The sequence below is a fragment of the Macaca nemestrina genome, chromosome 19 (genome assembly GCF_043159975.1).
Source record: "Macaca nemestrina isolate mMacNem1 chromosome 19, mMacNem.hap1, whole genome shotgun sequence".
NCBI classification, from domain to species: Eukaryota; Metazoa; Chordata; class Mammalia; order Primates; family Cercopithecidae; genus Macaca; species Macaca nemestrina.
In genome coordinates this window covers 13,768,895-13,787,882 of record NC_092143.1, presented here as the reverse complement: position 1 = coordinate 13,787,882, position 18,988 = coordinate 13,768,895, and the positions used below count along the sequence as shown (strand labels likewise).

At 35.2% G+C, this 18,988-nt stretch overlaps 1 protein-coding gene across 4 annotated transcripts in view; it reads right to left on the bottom strand.

The window, feature by feature from the left end:
• The window catches only part of LOC105476966 (cadherin 19), a 104,121-nt gene that overhangs the window by 61,034 nt on the left and 24,099 nt on the right, over positions 1 to 18,988 (bottom strand). For all 4 annotated transcript variants that reach the window (XR_003016913.2, XM_071085215.1, XM_011733263.2 and 1 more), the window contains 2 exons: positions 5,536 to 5,840; positions 1,961 to 2,255 (listed from right to left, as the gene is read on the bottom strand). Coding sequence is in view for 3 of the 4 variants with exons in the window: in XM_071085215.1 (XP_070941316.1) it covers positions 1,961 to 2,255; positions 5,536 to 5,730 (490 nt within the window). In the remaining variant the exon portion in view is untranslated. The remainder of the gene's footprint in view (positions 1 to 1,960; positions 2,256 to 5,535; positions 5,841 to 18,988) is intronic.

Sequence of the window (18,988 nt, the reverse complement as noted above, 5' to 3'; positions counted from 1 at the left end):
CAAATATCACCTCCTAAAATGTCCCATTTCCTCCAGACAATTAATAATCATCATACCTCACCCATACATAACACTTTTATACTATACATGATCATATATTACCTCCTTTAATTAAAATAACTATTTCTTATTTGTATATAACTGAAATATGTTTCATATTAGCAGGTAACTCCTTTATCTCCTTTACAATTTTATCTATAGTTTCAAAGGAAGATTCCTAGCATGTTAGGTCCGTAATAAATGCTAGGAGAAGAGGAGGAGGAGGAGGAGGAGGAGGAGGAGGAGGAGGAGGAGGAGGAGGAGGAGGAGGAGGAGGAGGAAGAAGAAGAAGAAGAAGAAGAAGAAGAAGAAGAAGAAGAAGAAGAAGAAGAAGAAGACGACGAAGAAGACGACGACGACAACAACGACGAAGGGGGAGAGGGAGGGGGAGGGGGAGGGGAAGGGGAAGAGGAAGAGGAAGAAGCAGAAGCAGCAGCAGCAGCAGCAGCTGTGGAGGAAGAAAAGGAAGAAGCAGAGGGAGGAAGGAGGAAGAGCGGGAATAAGGAGACAGAGGGGAGGGCAGTAAGGGAAAGGAGTAGAAGGGGGAGAAGGAGAAGGAGGAGCGGGAGGAGGAATATGAACTGATTCTTTGCCTTGCTACCAAAACAGAGGAATTTAAACTGCTATTTACATCCAATAATAATTTGTCTTGATATATATATTACACAGGCAAATTTGTTTCTGCTGTATTTAAAGACCTATGTTCCAAACAATGTAGAAATACATCTTTAAATTCCTACCTGGAATGTTAAAAATGAAGAATCAGGAAATTTTATGATGAAATACATATATATTTTTTTTTTTTTTTTTTTTTTTGAGACGGAGTCTCGCTCTGTCGCCCAGGCTGGAGTGCAGTGCCCGGATCTCAGCTCACTGCAAGCTCCGCCTCCTGGGTTCCCGCCATTCTCCTGCCTCAGCCTCCCGAGTAGCTGGGACTACAGGCGCCGCCACCTCGCCCGGCTAATTTTTTGTATTTTTTTAGTAGAGACGGGGTTTCACCGGGTTAGCCAGGATGGTCTCGATCTCTTGACCTCGTGATCCGCCCATCTCGGCCTCCCAAAGTGCTGAGATTACAGGCTTGAGCCACCGCGCCCGGCCGAAATACGTATTTTTGAAATCATTGACTAATGAATCAAGTAATGAGGTAAAGTAGTTACAAACATGTTACCACAATTTAAAATGGCCATTATCAAATCACATTTATTTGTCACTGTTAAGTACATTTTTAAATTAAACATGCCATTATATTGTGCTACAAAAATTTTTTGAGTGAATGACTGAGAGAAGTTTTGCATAATCACAATTTCCCCTTTACTGGAAAGACAGTTCTAATTTCCAAGACAGTCAACTCTCATATCTTATGGAAACCATTTCTCCTAAATGCATTATATTTAAAATATTAACAGCAACAACACTGGGTTTTGAAAAGTATCTTCAAATAAATGCAGCCATGCACAGGGGTTCAACCACTTGCTTTTGTCTTAGTGGTTTTTTTTCATGGTTTTGATATACACAGTAGAGTCTAATAAATTCACTTCTCCTATTTTTATATGCATATCTTGCAGGATTAGCTTATTTGCTTTTATGAAATACAAAAATATATTTTGTTTTGAAAAAGAAATTCTTGTACTTAAGAACCTAGTAAATGAACAAGCTAAAAAATTTATGAATTGCTCAAATAAACATGTCTAAACTTCTTTTACTCCTGTGAAGATTGAGGTATTTTAATAACATTAATGTGTAGTATCATTTTTTCAAAATTTTGATGCACAGTCTAATTTTTCAAATATTTTACTTAAACATATTTGTAGAAGGAAGTTCTAGTATAGAACCTTAAATCATCTACTTCAAAACATATCCTTGAAATTTTAAACCTGCTTTCATTGTTAACATATCTTTGATGTAAATTAATATGCAATACCTTCTGGAGACATCTCTGGTACAATGGCCTCATAAGGTTCATCTAGGAATTTTGGTTCATTGTCATTGATATCCGAAACTTTGATGACAAACTCAGACTCAGGTTCCACAGCCCTTCCAGTAGTGATGTCTATTACCTGGGCTCTTAAGATGTAGAGGGATCGCTCCTCTCTATCAAGCTTCTCTATGGCATATATGTCACCTGTTCTTTCATCAATGATAAAAGTACTTCCAGCTCCAGCTCCCAAAAGCTTGTACTGGAAAGAATTGTTTCCATTGTCTAAATCAGATCTTAGCTGCAAATGGAAAGAGGGATCATTTAGTTTCCAAACATCTGAAATGGGTAAATCAAAATATTTTCTTTTTATGTACGTTAATTATTCTCCAAGTTAATGATTTTATATTGTTTCCATATTACATTAAATGGGGTAAAATATTAAATGTCAAGATTAAAATCTATCACCAGGGAGAGGGGAGAGTGAATATTTAGTATAAAGAACTATACAAATTTCATTATTCTTAACAGAAACAATACTAATTGGACAGTAAAGCTTCTTTTGTAAGTTATGCACAACATAGTTGGTCCAATTTTGATTTATAATTAAATAATCAGTCACTAAAACCATACTCTCAAATATTTATACTAGACTGGGTCCTAGAGACAGATAGAAAGATAATTTGGTGACATCTAAACACTGATGTTCTGTCTCTTGGCTGGAAATGCATGGAAACAAGAAAATATTAGGATGAAAATTAGGGTTCATAAAGATAAAAATAATCTTGACTGTTCTTTAGTTACTTATTATTTGTCATAAAATCTATAAATTGCTTTTTATTAGTGTTCTCAATTAATTCTCATATCAATATTATGAAATACATATTATTGATATGATCAATTTTTCTATAGAGAAGAAAAGTGAGATTTTGTTTTACAAACTTTTTTCAGAGTCACATGATCATAGTGTAGATTTAGGATTTACACCATGAGGCTATCAAATCTTCTATGAGGCTGTCACATTTCAGATTCTCCACTGACAACAACTCAGTTACATGTTCTTTAGCCCTTGGGTTTTAGCCAGAAAGTATAAAACTTTCTTCTCAATCTATTCTACCTAATTATCAAATACACACTTTCAGCCTGTGCACTCATTTCCGTATTTTCAAAAGCAAAGTAAATTTGTTCATCATTCATATTGTTGAGGTATTATTTAGAATTTTTAATTTATCTGTAACAAAAAAACAGTCTAATTCTGATATAGTTAAAATGATGGTATAGCTTTTCATATCTAAATTATTTGTACCTAGGAAAAGTATGTCATGGTTCCCTGATTGTGAATCCACATTTTCTTGATTCACCATTTATGAAAATGCTCTTATTCAAAGTAAGAGTTCCTCTGCAAATTTACAAAGATAACCATGAAATCAGTTGCAAACAAATTCATGGTTTTTCTGATGGCTCAAGTTATAATTTCTCCTTCTGAATAAATTAATACACTTTCTATGTGGTTGTGGAGAAAAGCTAAAGGTATTAGTAACTAATTTTGAATTTCAACAATGTGCCGAATATCAATGCCATGTAACAAAACAAATTGAAAAAAATAACATCCAGATTGTCTTTCTGCTAATACCTCTTTTAATTTGGTAGTTCTTAATTATTCATAAAAGAAATTCTTTATTCAATGATGTAATAAATTGAGGAAAATAATTATGCAATCAAATCAATATATCAAGTGAGCAATGTATGGCTCATATTTTTTAAATGATATCATTTCAATATGGTTTGATAATTTATTTGATATTATAATGAAGATAAATTAAGTTTAGTAATAAATAAATATATTGCAAGTATATGTGCCATGTAATTTTCAAAGACAAGTGAGATTGACATTTTTAAGACCCAGATTTAAGGGAAAACGAAAAAGCTTACTTGAACACTTGCCTTTTAGTGTCACAAAATGCATATGTTAAACACATTTCAATCAAATGGCTTCTAGTATTATACAATTTTCTATACTTCTATTCAAAAAGTATTTTCCTAATTAGGCTGCTACTATCGATTGCTAAACACACATCACTTCAAATTTTCACTTAATTGTACTTCCCAATCTTAATCGTTTTTCAAACAAATGGATCAAAGAGAGTTATCTTGAACACATCAGCTAAATTGTATATTTACTAACTCTTTTGACAAGCACCTAAACATTCATTGTTCTTTTTGGAATCAGTGATCTGCTTGTTTTAATGTTTGATGAATTCGTGTAGCAGAAAACCATTTTTCAGAGTAGTTTCATAAATATTTGTATAGAGTGGAAAAATAAGCAAAACCAATCACTGTGAGAAAGGAGGTAACCAGAGATTCATGTGGGGCGTAGAAACAAACAAACTAGAAAATGAGACAGCCCCAGAGGTAGCCTATGTTCCAATTACACTGATGCACTGCCCTACAATACCTTATTTACTAAAAGTCAACAGCTGATTTTAGCCTGTCACCCCATTCAGTGATGGGACAGCTTTTGGTGCTCTGTGCAGTCTACTGTAAAGGTATCCAGAGACTCAGTTACCGAGTCAGCACCTAACTGTGCACCTTGTTAGTGCCAAATGTGCATACTATTTACCTACAGTTCGAGTCAAAAATAAAAGGGGGTGAGAAATATTACTTATAACGTGTGTGTGTGTGTGTGTGTGTGTTCACAATACACCCTCCTCCCTACACGTTTGGAAATACTTGCCTAAAATCCTAATCTAAGGTTTTGGTTGAATGTACTCATATACATTTGGCTGATAACATAGGTGAAGTTCTGTGGAATCCAGATACCATGCTAACACTGCAGCTCTCCTGAAAGGGCTAGAAAAAGAGAGTTAATAAATTTTGAGTGCTTCACCCTTTGGGCCCAATTAAATTTTAGTGCCAGTTAATTAGCAGTTAAACTTATTTCAGTTCATTTATCTAGAGAAAAAGCCTTGTGGAAAAGGACATGATACTGTAATCACCTTTGTTTAAAGGAAATCAAATAATAAAATACAAACCAAAAACATAAATAGAATTTGCTTTGTCTCATTAAGGAATTGTTCTTAAAATATATTCTTTTAAGAAAGTGAACATAATATTCCTTTTACTTTACTAATCAATTGAAGTGTGTAGGCTCCTGAAGCTACTTAATTGTAAAAGAATATGGTGTTAACCTGCTTCATTAAAAATGAATGAGGGGTAAATCAACAGCTACTTAGCGTAATAGAAAATCAGGCTAAATACTGTTGGTAAATGATATTTGTCTCACTGTGACTGCTTAGATCCATTACCAAAAATAACACCATCAAGTTTCCAGATGTTGAAAGTGAGGGCTGCATTTTCCTAAGGGATACTAACGTGAAATTTAAAAACCAGAGCTATCCCTCTTCAAGATTTTAGTGGATGTTTTAGGTGCTTGCAAATCTGAAACAATTATTGATGTGATGTTTGAAGCTTTTCAGTGGTTTCACTGTCAAAATGTGGAACTCATCAAATCTCCAAACTTCTCCAACATATTTATTTACATTGTTGTGCTATTTACTGTAACATTTTAAATAAATAAGTACCCGGCCAACGTGATGACTAGTCGTATTCATTTCCTCTGGTACAAAAAATTGGTTCCACACCCAGCCACGCTTCACTCTCAGATGAGATCCTACTGGCTGCTGGACTTTCTTTGTTTGAGAGTTTTCTGTTGCTCCAAGACAAGGCCATAGGAGAGGAATTCCCAACATAAAAGGCAGCAGTAAATAACAATTCATTGTGTTGACTCTTGATTCCAACTGTTACTCTTCAGAGAAACAGGATGTCACAAACAAAAATCTTGCTTTCTTTTATAATCTTTTTTTGCTCCTGTGTATCTTCTATATACCTAAAGCGTCAGAAACAAAACAACATTTGACATTTTAAAATAACATTTTCTCACATAATTACTAAAGACAGGTTACAACTTCTGCATATGACAAAAACGGAATAAAAATATACATTTAATTTATCTTCCAATTAAGCTGGCTAATTATATTTTATAGCTCAGTAATAATTTGATTAGAATAATTATAAATTTCCACTCAGGCACTGCTAGTTTTAAACTGCAGTCATAAATCTGCCTGAAGGTTGAAAGATTGCTCTGGGAGTCTCCTTGATTGACAGCTGACATTGAGATAGACTTCCTTTTAATTTGACTTGCTTACTTTCTCCATTCTTTCTCAGTAAAACTCAAACTATCTTATTAAAGCAACAGTCAATCCAGGAGGAAAAAAAGTCGTATTTTTCCTCTTTATATTTGATAGACATAAGCTTCCTCAACCAATTTCCCAAATTATGATGTTTTATGTAGTAATTAAATAGACAAAATGGCAATTCAGCTTAAAACTGGTGAATTCAATAATCAGTTATACTGATGCTATAAAACACTAAGTAGAAAGCTTGTGCAAGATATTTACTCTTTTTAAATTTCAAAGATATGGGGAAGAAGTGTTTATCAGCTTAACAAAAAAATCATCTTAAGACAATAAATATAAAATTATAGTGCCTGGGTAAGAATGGGTGAATGTTTATAATATTTAAGAATGATATGAGATGTATCTTCTATTATTTAAATACTAAAACAAAAGACTCTGCCTACTGAGTTTTACATTTAAACTTTCCATTGACCAAGGCTGTCTCTTTATGATGGGTAATTCTAATCCTTACATGTAATTTAATAGTTTTGCATTTCCAACATCTACATCCAGCCAAATTTGATGTATTTCCTTGGCTTCCATGAAGAAAAAATAATTTTGTAAGCTTCACAATGGAGTTTAATATAATATAATCAACAGAAAAGCCAGAGTTCATGTTAGGACTTTTTCTGCATGATTATGTTTTGAATCTTCTGCATGTATTTTTGAATGACTCCTTAGAGATTTTTTAGGTCTTTGGCTCGTGTTAAGAAGAGTTGTTAAAAAACACCTAATTAAGAAAGTACACAGGGATTCTGTGGTCCCGGTGTACTCCCTTTAAGCAGATGTACTCCTTGTTAAAAGTTTACTTAATGAAGGTCATAGAGAAATTCAGCTGAGGTGAAAAAGGTGAAATTTATCTTTATGTTACGTATTTGAAATTCAGATAAATCTGCGCTTTAGAAATTGCTAAAATATGTATTTGCAGTAGCTGATGAATAACAATATTTGGAACTGGTACAATATTATTCATGAGAAAGATACTTTTTATAAGTTTGGCAAATTATCACCAACACTGATATGAAGTTAGCTGGCTGTGTTTCAGTGAGTATAATTTTTGTGAACTTTATATTATGGTATTTTGATACATATAAAGATATATAAAATAGTGTAATGAATACCTAGGTATCATTACCCTGCTTCAGTAATTACCAACATATGGTCAATATTGTGTCATCTCTATTCATGCTCACTTTTTAATATTAAAACCAATTTCAAATTCATATCATTTTAACCATTGAAGACACACACACACACATACACATACACAAGTATAAATGCTACATAAGTGTGTGTACACACCCTTAAAAATCAAAGTCAAAGTTTAAAATTAAGAAAAAGTTTTTAATATAACAAAATATTCATAGTGTTCAAATTAAAAATCTTTGTCTTTGAATTAAGACTTAAATATGTTCACACAATACAGTTTTTTGATACATTTCTCAAGTCTCATTTGGTCTACAGATTTCCTCTCTCTGTTTCTAGTTTTTCTTTTCATTTATATGCTGAAGAGTCAAGGTTATTTGTCCTATAGAGTTTCACATAGTCTGAATTTTGATAATTGTATCACTGTTGTGTGATTCAGCATGTTTCTTTATCCTCCATGTTTTAAATAAATGTTTAGGGGCTTGATTAGATGTAATATAAAATATTCATCAAACATATTCATAGCCAATTCCCATTGCATGACATCTTTAGTAGACTAGGATACAAAATATATGTTCAAGAAACCAGAAGAAAGTTTGAACGTGTTAAGTAGAAAAACTGAAAATAAAATAAAGATTAAACTTTTAGAGAATAATGCTACAACGTTTGTGATGAAATACACTGCATATGATTAATGGCATATTATTCACGCTGAGAAAAAAGACAGATTGAAGACAGAAGTATAAATCATCTGAAAAAACATAATGAGAAAAAGTTAAAAAATTAAAAATGAACAAACTATCATTGAGTTGTGAGACAATTTCAAATATTCTTATTTATGTACAATTGCAGTTTCTAGAACCAATGAAATTTAGAAACTCATACATGCAAAATGCTTAACAAAACTTAAGTGCAGATATTAAAAAATATTATACCAAGGCACATCATGATTAAATTACTCAAAACCATTAATAATGAGAAAATCTGAAAGGTAGTCAACGACATGTTATATACAGAATAACAAAGATGAAGTTGATAGCAGATGCCTCATCTCAAACAATACATGCCAAATGACAGTGCAGAAACATTTTTAAAGTATTGAAAATGAAATCAATTTAAGTGAGATTTTCTCAAACAACTACAGTGATTTTTATAAAGAGATCAGCTGAATTGAAAGAGAAGAAACTGAGCTGTCAGGTATTGGAGAAGCTAATTCAAAGAACAAGTAAAAAGTTAAAGAGGTAAGCCTTTAGACACTTACTGCAATGGTATAAGCAAGAAGTTAAAACCAAAGAAATTGTTGCATCTCCTTTTTTCATTTCCTCCATGGAACAACACTCTAATTGAATCAGAGGATAAGCACAGACGTGTGGATCACTCCATTATAATGGTAGTGCTACAAGCAACTAAGTCAATTTTATGGACTCTGGGGTCAGGGGAGTGCAAGGGGAGTGTTGAGAGTGAAAAAGTACTAAGTACATTGTCAGAGTAGGAAACGGTCTTCAAGGTTTCACCCACTTTAGTCAATAAGGAGATGCTTGAGAAATGCATCAGATGAGAAATCTCATCAGAAATGCTTGAGAAAGAGCTCTGTCCAAGGCCACAGATAAAGCCCTCTTACACTTTAACCCTGGGGCTAGGAATGTAAACACAGAAGAGCGTGACCTAACAGAAGGGGCAGTCTCCTTGACTGCAACTCCCTCCAGCCAGTGCAGTGCACTGGTTGTGCATCAAATCTGGTGTGACAAGGGAATGTTTTCGCAGTGAGTACTGTACTGCCAGGTCAAGTCTTTATAGCTGCCTATAGCCAGGCCTGAACAAATCACATTTGTTACCCCAAAGCCATATTCCTAATCTTCGGTAAAGGAAAGTGGGATGAAGACTCTTTTTGGTGTACAGCATCAGCACACAAGGGGAACTACAATACAATAAATGATTAAAGAAGTCCTTCAAGAATAAATAAAATAATACTAGAAAGAAATCTGGATCTATGCAAAAATAGAATCACCAGAAATGGAAGGTCTATCAGTAAATAGAAAGACCTTTTTAAATTTTATTATCATTAAAGGAAAATTGGCTGTTAAAGCAAACATAATAACAAGGATTGTGGGGCATACATCATTTGCAGAAGTAAAATGTATGAAATTAATAGCATAAAGGTTAGGAATATGCTATTTTAAACTCTATAAACCATATATAAAGTGGTATGATATAACTTAAAATAGATTACAATAAGGGTACATATGCATACAATAAACCTAAAGCAACTACTAAAATAAAGTAACAGAATTTACTGCAGGCTACAAAATAGATAAAACTGAAGCCTAAAGAATACTCAATCCAAAGAAGAAATAAAAGAAAAAAGCGAGCAAAAGACAGGTGAAAAAAACATACAAGTAACAAAGTGGTATGTTTAATATTAATCATCATAATAATCACACTAAATATGAATGGGATAAAAAACAAAGTATGACATAAAGATTATTAGATTTTTAAAAAGACTCAACAATATGTCTTTAGAAATGATTTAAAATATAAAGGTTCAGTAGGTAAGAATTTAAAGAATGAAAAACACATATCTTGCTAACTCTAGTCAAAAGAAAGCTACAATGGCCATAATATTAGATAATGTAGATTTTGGGGCAAAGAATATTAGCACTGATAAACAATATCATTTCATAATAATAAATTTCATAATTATAAGTGATAAACAATGTCATTTCATAATTATAAAAGATAATGGCATTTTATAATCTAAAACAGTATCATTTTATAAGAATTATGTCAATTCATTAACAGGGCACAACTATTCTAAATGTTTATACACTTAATAACAATGCCTCAAAATAGATGAAATAAAAGATGAAATAAAACCTTATTGTATTACAAGAAGAAACAGACAAATCTATAATGCAAATTGATTCATTTCTATTCAACATTATACTGAAAATTCTATCCAATGAAATAAGAAATTAGAAGCATCTAGATTAAAAAGATAAAATAAAAATATGTTTATTTATACAGGGCATAATTACACATATAGAAAATCTTATGAAATCTATAAAAATATTGGTAAAATGTACAGGTAATTTTAGCAGGGTTGGATGATACAAGGTCAATATTAAAATCAATTATATTTCTATTTACTAGCAATGCATAATCAAAATTTAAAATTTATACAACAGTACATTTTATGATAATGTAAAGAATTCAAAGATTGTGACATAACTCTACCAAAAAATATGCAATACCTCTCTATTGAACACTATAAAATACTGCTAAGAGGGATCAAGAAAAATCAATATAATTGGAGATATTTATTATGATACTGGACCAGAAAACTCAAAATGGTTCAAAACGTCAATTCTCTCCAAAGTGTTGTATAAACACAATTTTAAAAATACAGCTAAATTAAAATTAAAACATAAAATAAAATTTCAAACAGGTATTTTTATAAAACTTGCATGCTTATTCTATAATTATATATGCAAAAGCATTGGGCTTAGAATAACTTAAGGAACATTTTAAAAGAAGAGGAAATTTGGAAGACTATGCCATCTGACTTTAAGACATAATGCTACAGTAATCATTATGGTAAAGTATTGGATCAACAAATAATTTAGTAGAATACACCACAAAGTGCACAAATACACCTACATTTATGTAATCAACTGATTTTTGAAAAAGTTCAAAAAGCAAATCAATAGAGAAATAACAGTCTTTGTGCTAAAACACCTGAGTATTCACTTGAGAAAAAGATACTTTGATCCATACTTTACCGTGCACAAGGTCACAAAAAGTGAATACAAATTTAGATGAAATACTTGTAATTTCTTTGGCAAAGATTTCTTACAACAATATCAAGAGCGCACGTGTTAAAAACTGATAAACTGGACCGTATCAAAATTGAGATAATCTCTGTATCCGATCCCATGGCTACTGTAAAGAATTCCCACAACTCAGTGCTTAAAATGATACACATTTATTGTCTTACAGTTCTACAGGGGAGATGTTTAAAATGAATTTCACTGGACTGGAACCACCGTGCCAGAAAGGTCGTTCTTCCATCGAGTCTCTAGAGGAGCATCTATTTCCTTACATTTTCCAGCTTCTCAAAGTGTATTCTATTCCTTGCGTACCTTGGTTCATGTCCCTCCTCTAGGCCAGCAGCAAAGCATCTTCAAATTTCTCTCTACTCTATCTTCACATTGGCTTCTCTTTGTCTGTTGTGTCAAATTTACCTCTTCTCCCTTTTATAATGACACTTATAATTGCCTTCAAAGTCATCTTGGAGAATCCAGGATAATTTTCCTATCTAAAGACCATTAACTGAATCTCATATTTATCTACAGAGGTCACAGTCTTGGTTTTAGGAGTGAAGACCTTGATCTCTCTGAGAGCCATTATGTGGTCTACCTCAGATGATAATTAAATGAGAAGACAAGTCACAGACGGGGCGAGTATTCGTTAATTATATATCTTGCATCCAGAATGTACAAGGACTTTCAAAACTTGGAAACAAAAAGTCATCACAATTTTTTAAATAAGCAAAATATTTAAAGAGACATATCACAAAGAGTTGACATGTAAAATAAGTTTAAAAAAAGATAATCAACATCTTCAGTTTCAACAGGTAAATGCAGATTAAAACTACAATTAGATACCAGTAAATTCTTACTAGAATGAATATAATTAAAAGATTGACCATATCAAGTATTGAAGAGAATATAGAGCAACTGTACCTCTCAAAAACTGCTAGTGTGAATGTAAAATCGCATGAGTATTTAGAAAACAATTTGGCAATTGGTTACAAAGTTAAACATATGCCTACCATAAGATCCAGCCATTCTAGATATTAGGTACATATCTAGGATATCTATCTAGATATCTACCTAAGACAAATAAAATTAATATTTCCATATGAAGATGCTTACCTGAATATCAGAGCAGGTTTATTTGTAACAGACAAAAACTGGAAAAAGTAAAATGTCTTTCAGCAAGTCAATGTGCTAAGAAAGTGTAATATGTCTATGCAATGTAATGATACTCAGCAGTGAAAAGAAATGAACTACCGATACAGTAATATCTCAAAAGAATAATGAATAAAACAAGCCTGCCAACAAATTCAGATTGTATGTTTCCTTTTGCATCTGATTTTAGAAAATTTAAAACAATCACAGTGACTGAAATCAGACTAAGAACTGCGGGAAAATGAGGATGGGAGGGAAGGATGATGAAGGGACACGAGGAGACTTCTGAAGGTAATGATGAGTGTGCTTATTATCTGCATTGTGATGACAGTCTCAGAAGCAGATATATGTCAAACATTCAATTCAACTTGAGTATATGCAGATTATTGTGCCAATTATACTTCATTAATGTTGTTAAAAATCTTGACTTGTCAAAACCTTTAGAAACAAATTAGACAACTAACTGCGGAACAACAGATACTAGATGCTTCTGATGTGTTATGATATGACCTTTATAAAGAACATTGCCTATAAATTATTTTACAAAAAAAAGTTGAAAGCTAATTTTCAACTTACAGGAAATTAACCTGTAATAAAAGAACAAACTAAATGGGAAACAAAGTAAACAAAGTAAAAAGAACCAATCATTTAAACCCAAATTGTGTCTTTCTACAGATTTGCTACCCACAGTGTAATCTATGGAATAGGAACATCTCACTACAAATGCCAAATCTTGAGCTTCTTCACAGGTACCAACTTTGAGTCTGCATTTTATCACACTTACCACAAGGTCTGAATATACAATAAATTTTAAAAAGCATTGATCTACCACAAAATTGATCTAGTTTATTTGATACATCAAAAAAAGGAGTATAGGAAAGATATTGTTCTAGATTGAGAAAGATTTAAGATATTGTAGAACTAGTGTAAAATGTGGGCATTGTTCGGGTCATGACTTTACAAAACTGTTTTTATATTTGCATTTTTATGGATTTATAAAAAATTAGTCTGTATAAGGTATAATACTTACTGCAGGCGGAGCAAGATGGCCGAATAGGAACAGCTCCAGTCTCCAACTCCCAGCGCCAGCGACACAGAAGACCGGTGATTTCTGCATTTTCAACTGAGGTACTGGGTTCATCTCACTGGGGAGTGCCGGACGATCGGTGCTGGTCAGCTGCTGCAGCCCGACCAGCGAGAGCTGAAGCAGGGCGAGGCATTGCCTCACCTGGGAAGCGCAAGGGGGAAGGGAATCCCTTTTCCTAGCCAGGGGAACTGAGACACACAACACCTGGAAAATCGGGTAACTCCCACCCCAATACTGCGCTTTAAGCAAACAGGCACACCAGGAGATCATATCCCACGCCTGGCCGGGAGGGTCCCACACCCACGGAGCCTCCCTCATTGCTAGCACAGCAGTCTGTGATCTACCGGCAAGGCAGCAGCGAGGCTGGGGGAGGGGCGCCCGCCATTGCCGAGGCTTAAGTAGGTAAACATAGCCGCTGGGAAGCTCAAACTGGGTGGAGCTCACAGCAGCTCAAGGAAACCTGCCTGTCTCTGTAGACTCCACCTCTGGGGACAGGGCACAACTATACAACAACAAAAGCAGCAGAAAACTCTGCAGACGCAAATGACTCTGTCTGACAGCTTTGAAGAGAGCAGTGGATCTCCCAACACGGAGGTTGAGATCTGAGAAGGGACAGACTCCCTGCTCAAGTGGGTCCCTGACCCCTGAGCAGCCTAACTGGGAGACATCCCCCACTAGGGGCAGTCTGATACCCAACACCTCACAGGGTGGAGTACACCCCTGAGAGGAAGCTTCCAAAGCAAGAATCAGACAGGTACACTCGCTGTTCAGAAATATTCTATCTTCTGCAGCCTCTGCTGCTGATACCCAGGCAAACAGGGTCTGGAGTGGACCTCAAGCAATCTCCAACAGACCTACAGCTGAGGGTCCTGACTGTTAGAAGGAAAACTATCAAACAGGAAGGACACCTACACCAAAACCCCATCAGTACATCACCATCATCAAAGACCAGAGGCAGATAAAACCACAAAGATGGGGAAAAAGCAGGGCAGAAAAGCTGGAAATTCCAAAAATAAGAGCGCATCTCCCCCGGCAAAGGAGCGCAGCTCATCGCCAGCAACGGATCAAAGCTGGACGGAGAATGACTTTGACGAGATGAGAGAAGAAGGCTTCAGTCCATCAAATTTCTCAGAGCTAAAGGAGGAATTACGTACCCAGTGCAAAGAAACTAAAAATCTTGAAAAAAAAGTGGAAGAATTGATGGCTAGAGTAATTAATGCAGAGAAGATCCTAAACGAAATGAAAGAGATGAAAACCATGACACGAGAAATACGTGACAAATGCACAAGCTTCAGTAACCGACTCGATCAACTGGAAGAAAGAGTATCTGCGATTGAGGATCAAATGAATGAAATGAAGCGAGAAGAGAAACCAAAAGAAAAAAGAAGAAAAAGAAATGAACAAAGCCTGCAAGAAGTATGGGATTATGTAAAAAGACCAAATCTACGTCTGATTGGGGTGCCTGAAAGTGAGGGGGAAAATGGAACCAAGTTGGAAAACACTCTTCAGGATATCATCCAGGAAAACTTCCCCAACCTAGTAGGGCAGGCCAACATTCAAATCCAGGAAATACAGAGAATGCCACAAAGATACTCCTCGAGAAGAGCAACTCCAAGACACATAATTGCCAGATTCACCAAAGTTGAAATGAAGGAAAAAATCTTAAGGGCAGCCAGAGAGAAAGGTCGGGTTACCCACAAAGGGAAGCCCATCAGACTAACAGCAGATCTCTCGGCAGAAACTCTCCAAGCCAGAAGAGAGTGGGGGCCAATATTCAACATTCTTAAAGAAAAGAATTTTAAACCCAGAATTTCATATCCAGCCAAACTAAGTTTCATGAGTGAAGGAGAAATAAAATCCTTTACAGATAAGCAAATGCTTAGAGATTTTGTCACCACTAGGCCTGCCTTACAAGAGACCCTGAAGGAAGCACTCAACATGGAAAGGAACAACCGGTACCAGCCATTGCAAAAACATGCCAAAATGTAAAGACCATCGAGGCTAGGAAGAAACTGCATCAACTAACGAGCAAAATAACCAGTTAATATCATAATGGCAGGATCAAGTTCACACATAACAATCTTAACCTTAAATGTAAATGGACTAAATGCTCCAATTAAAAGACACAGACTGGCAAACTGGATAAAGAGTCAAGACCCATCAGTCTGCTGTATTCAGGAGACCCATCTCACACGCAGAGACATACATAGGCTCAAAATAAAGGGATGGAGGAAGATTTACCAAGCAAATGGAGAACAAAAAAAAGGGGGGTTGCAATCCTAGTCTCTGATAAAACAGACTTTAAACCATCAAAGATCAAAAGAGACAAAGAAGGCCATTACATAATGGTAAAGGGATCAATTCAACAGGAAGAGCTAACTATCCTAAATATATATGCACCCAATACAGGAGCACCCAGATTCATCAAGCAAGTCCTTAGAGACTTACAAAGAGACTTAGACTCCCATACAATAATAATGGGAGACTTCAACACTCCACTGTCAACATTAGACAGATCAACGAGACAGAAAGTTAACAAGGATATCCAGGAATTGAACTCATCTCTGCAGCAAGCAGACCTAATAGACATCTACAGAACTCTCCACCCCAAATCAACAGAATATACATTCTTCTCAGCACCACATCGTACTTACTCCAAAATTGACCACGTAATTGGAAGTAAAGCACTCCTCAGCAAATGTACAAGAACAGAAATTATAACAAACTGTCTCTCAGACCACAGTGCAATCAAACTAGAACTCAGGACTAAGAAACTCAATCAAAACCGCTCAACTACATGGAAACTGAACAACCTGCTCCTGAATGACTACTGGGTACATAACGAAATGAAGGCAGAAATAAAGATGTTCTTTGAAACCAATGAGAACAAAGATACAACATACCAGAATCTCTGGGACACATTTAAAGCAGTGTGTAGAGGGAAATTTATAGCACTAAATGCCCACAAGAGAAAGCAGGAAAGATCTAAAATTGACACTCTAACATCGCAATTAAAAGAGCTAGAGAAGCAAGAGCAAACACATTCGAAAGCTAGCAGAAGGCAAGAAATAACTAAGATCAGAGCAGAACTGAAGGAGATAGAGACACAAAAAACACTCCAAAAAATCAATGAATCTAGGAGTTGGTTTTTTGAAAAGATCAACAAAATTGACAGACCACTAGCCAGACTAATAAAGAAGAAAAGAGAGAAGAATCAAATCTACGCAATTAAAAATGATAAAGGGGATATCACCACCGACCCCACAGAAATACAAACTACCATCAGAGAATACTATAAACACCTCTACGCAAATAAACTGGAAAATCTAGAAGAAATGGATAATTTCCTGGACACTTACACTCTTCCAAGACTAAACCAGGAAGAAGTTGAATCCCTGAATAGACCAATAGTAGGCTCTGAAATTGAGGCAATAATTAATAGCCTACCAACCAAAAAAAGTCCAGGACCAGATGGATTCACAGCTGAATTCTACCAGAGGTACAAGGAGGAGTTGGTACCATTCCTTCTGAAACTATTCCAATCAATAGAAAAAGAGGGAATCCTCCCTAACTCATTTTATGAGGCCAACATCATTCTGATACCAAAGCCTGGCAGAGACACAACAAAAAAAGAGAATTTTAGACCAATATCCCTGATGAACATCGATGCAAAAATCCTCAATAAAATACTGGCAAACCGGGTTCAGCAACACATCAAAAAGCTTATCCACCATGATCAAGTGGGCTTCATCCCTGGGATGCAAGGCTGGTTCAACATTCGCAAATCAATAAACATAATCCAGCATATAAACAGAACCAAAGACAAGAACCACATGATTATCTCAATAAATGCAGAAAAGGCTTTTGACAAAATTCAACAGCCCTTCATTTAAAAACGCTCAATAAATTCGGTATTGATGGAATGTACCTCAAAATAATAAGAGCTATCTATGACAAACCCAACAGCCAATATCATACTGAATGGGCAAAAACTGGAAAAATTCCCTTTGAAAACTGGCACAAGACAGGGATGCCCTCTCTCACCACTCCTATTCAACATAGTGTTGGAAGTTCTGGCTAGGGCAATTAGGCAAGAGAAAGAAATCAAGGGTATTCAGTTAGGAAAAGAAGAAGTCAAATTGTCCCTGTTTGCAGATGACATGATTGTATATTTAGAAAACCCCATTGTCTCAGCCCAAAATCTCCTTAAGCTGACAAGCAACTTCAGCAAAGTCTCAGGATACAAAATTAATGTGCAAAAATCACAAGCATTCTTATACACCAGTAACAGACAAACAGAGAGCCAAATCAGGAATGAACTTCCATTCACAATTGCTTCAAAGAGAATAAAATACCTAGGAATCCAACTTACAAGGGATGTAAAGGACCTCTTCAAGGAGAACTACAAACCACTGCTCAGTGAAATCAAAGAGGACACAAACAAATGGAAGAACATACCATGCTCATGGATAGGAAGAATCAATATCGTGAAAATGGCCATACTGCCCAAGGTAATTTATAGATTCAATGCCATCCCCATCAAGCTACCAACGAGTTTCTTCACAGAATTGGAAAAAACTGCTTTAAAGTTCATATGGAACCAAAAAAGAGCCCGCATCTCCAAGACAATCCTAAGTCAAAAGAACAAAGCTGGAGGCATCACGCTACCTGACTTCAAACTATACTACAAAGCTACAGTAACCAAAACAGCATGGTACTGGTACCAAAACAGACATATAGACCAATGGAACAGAACAGAGTCCTCAGAAATAATACCACACATCTACAGCCATCTGATCTTTGACAAACCTGAGAGAAACAAGAAATGGGGAAAGGATTCCCTATTTAATAAATGGTGCTGGGAAAATTGGCTAGCCGTAAGTAGAAAGCTGAAACTGGATCCTTTCCTTACTCCTTATACGAAAATTAATTCAAGATGGATTAGAGACTTAAATGTTAGACCTAATACCATAAAAATCCTAGAGGAAAACCTAGGTAGTACCATTCAGGACCTAGGCATGGGCAAAGACTTCATGTCTAAAACACCAAAAGCAACGGCAGCAAAAGCCAAAATTGACAAATGGGATCTCATTAAACTAAAGAGCTTCTGCACAGCAAAAGAAACTACCATCAGAGTGAACAGGCAACCTACAGAATGGGAGAAAATTTTTGCAATCTACTCATCTGACAAAGGGCTAATATCCAGAACCTTCAAAGAACTCAAACAAATTTACAAGAAAAAACCAAACAACCCCATCAAAAAGTGGGCAAAGGATATGAACAGACATTTCTCAAAAGAAGACATTCATACAGCCAACAGACACATGAAAAAATGCTCATCATCACTGGCCATCAGAGAAATGCAAATCAAAACCACAATGAGATACCATCTCACACCAGTTAGAATGGCGATCATTAAAAAGTCAGGAAACAACAGGTGCTGGAGAGGATGTGGAGAAATAGGAACACTTTTACACTGTTGGTGGGATTGTAAACTAGTTCAACCATTATGGAAAACAGTATGGCGGTTCCTCAAGGATCTAGAACTAGATGTACCATATGACCCAGCCATCCCATTACTGGGTATATACCCAAA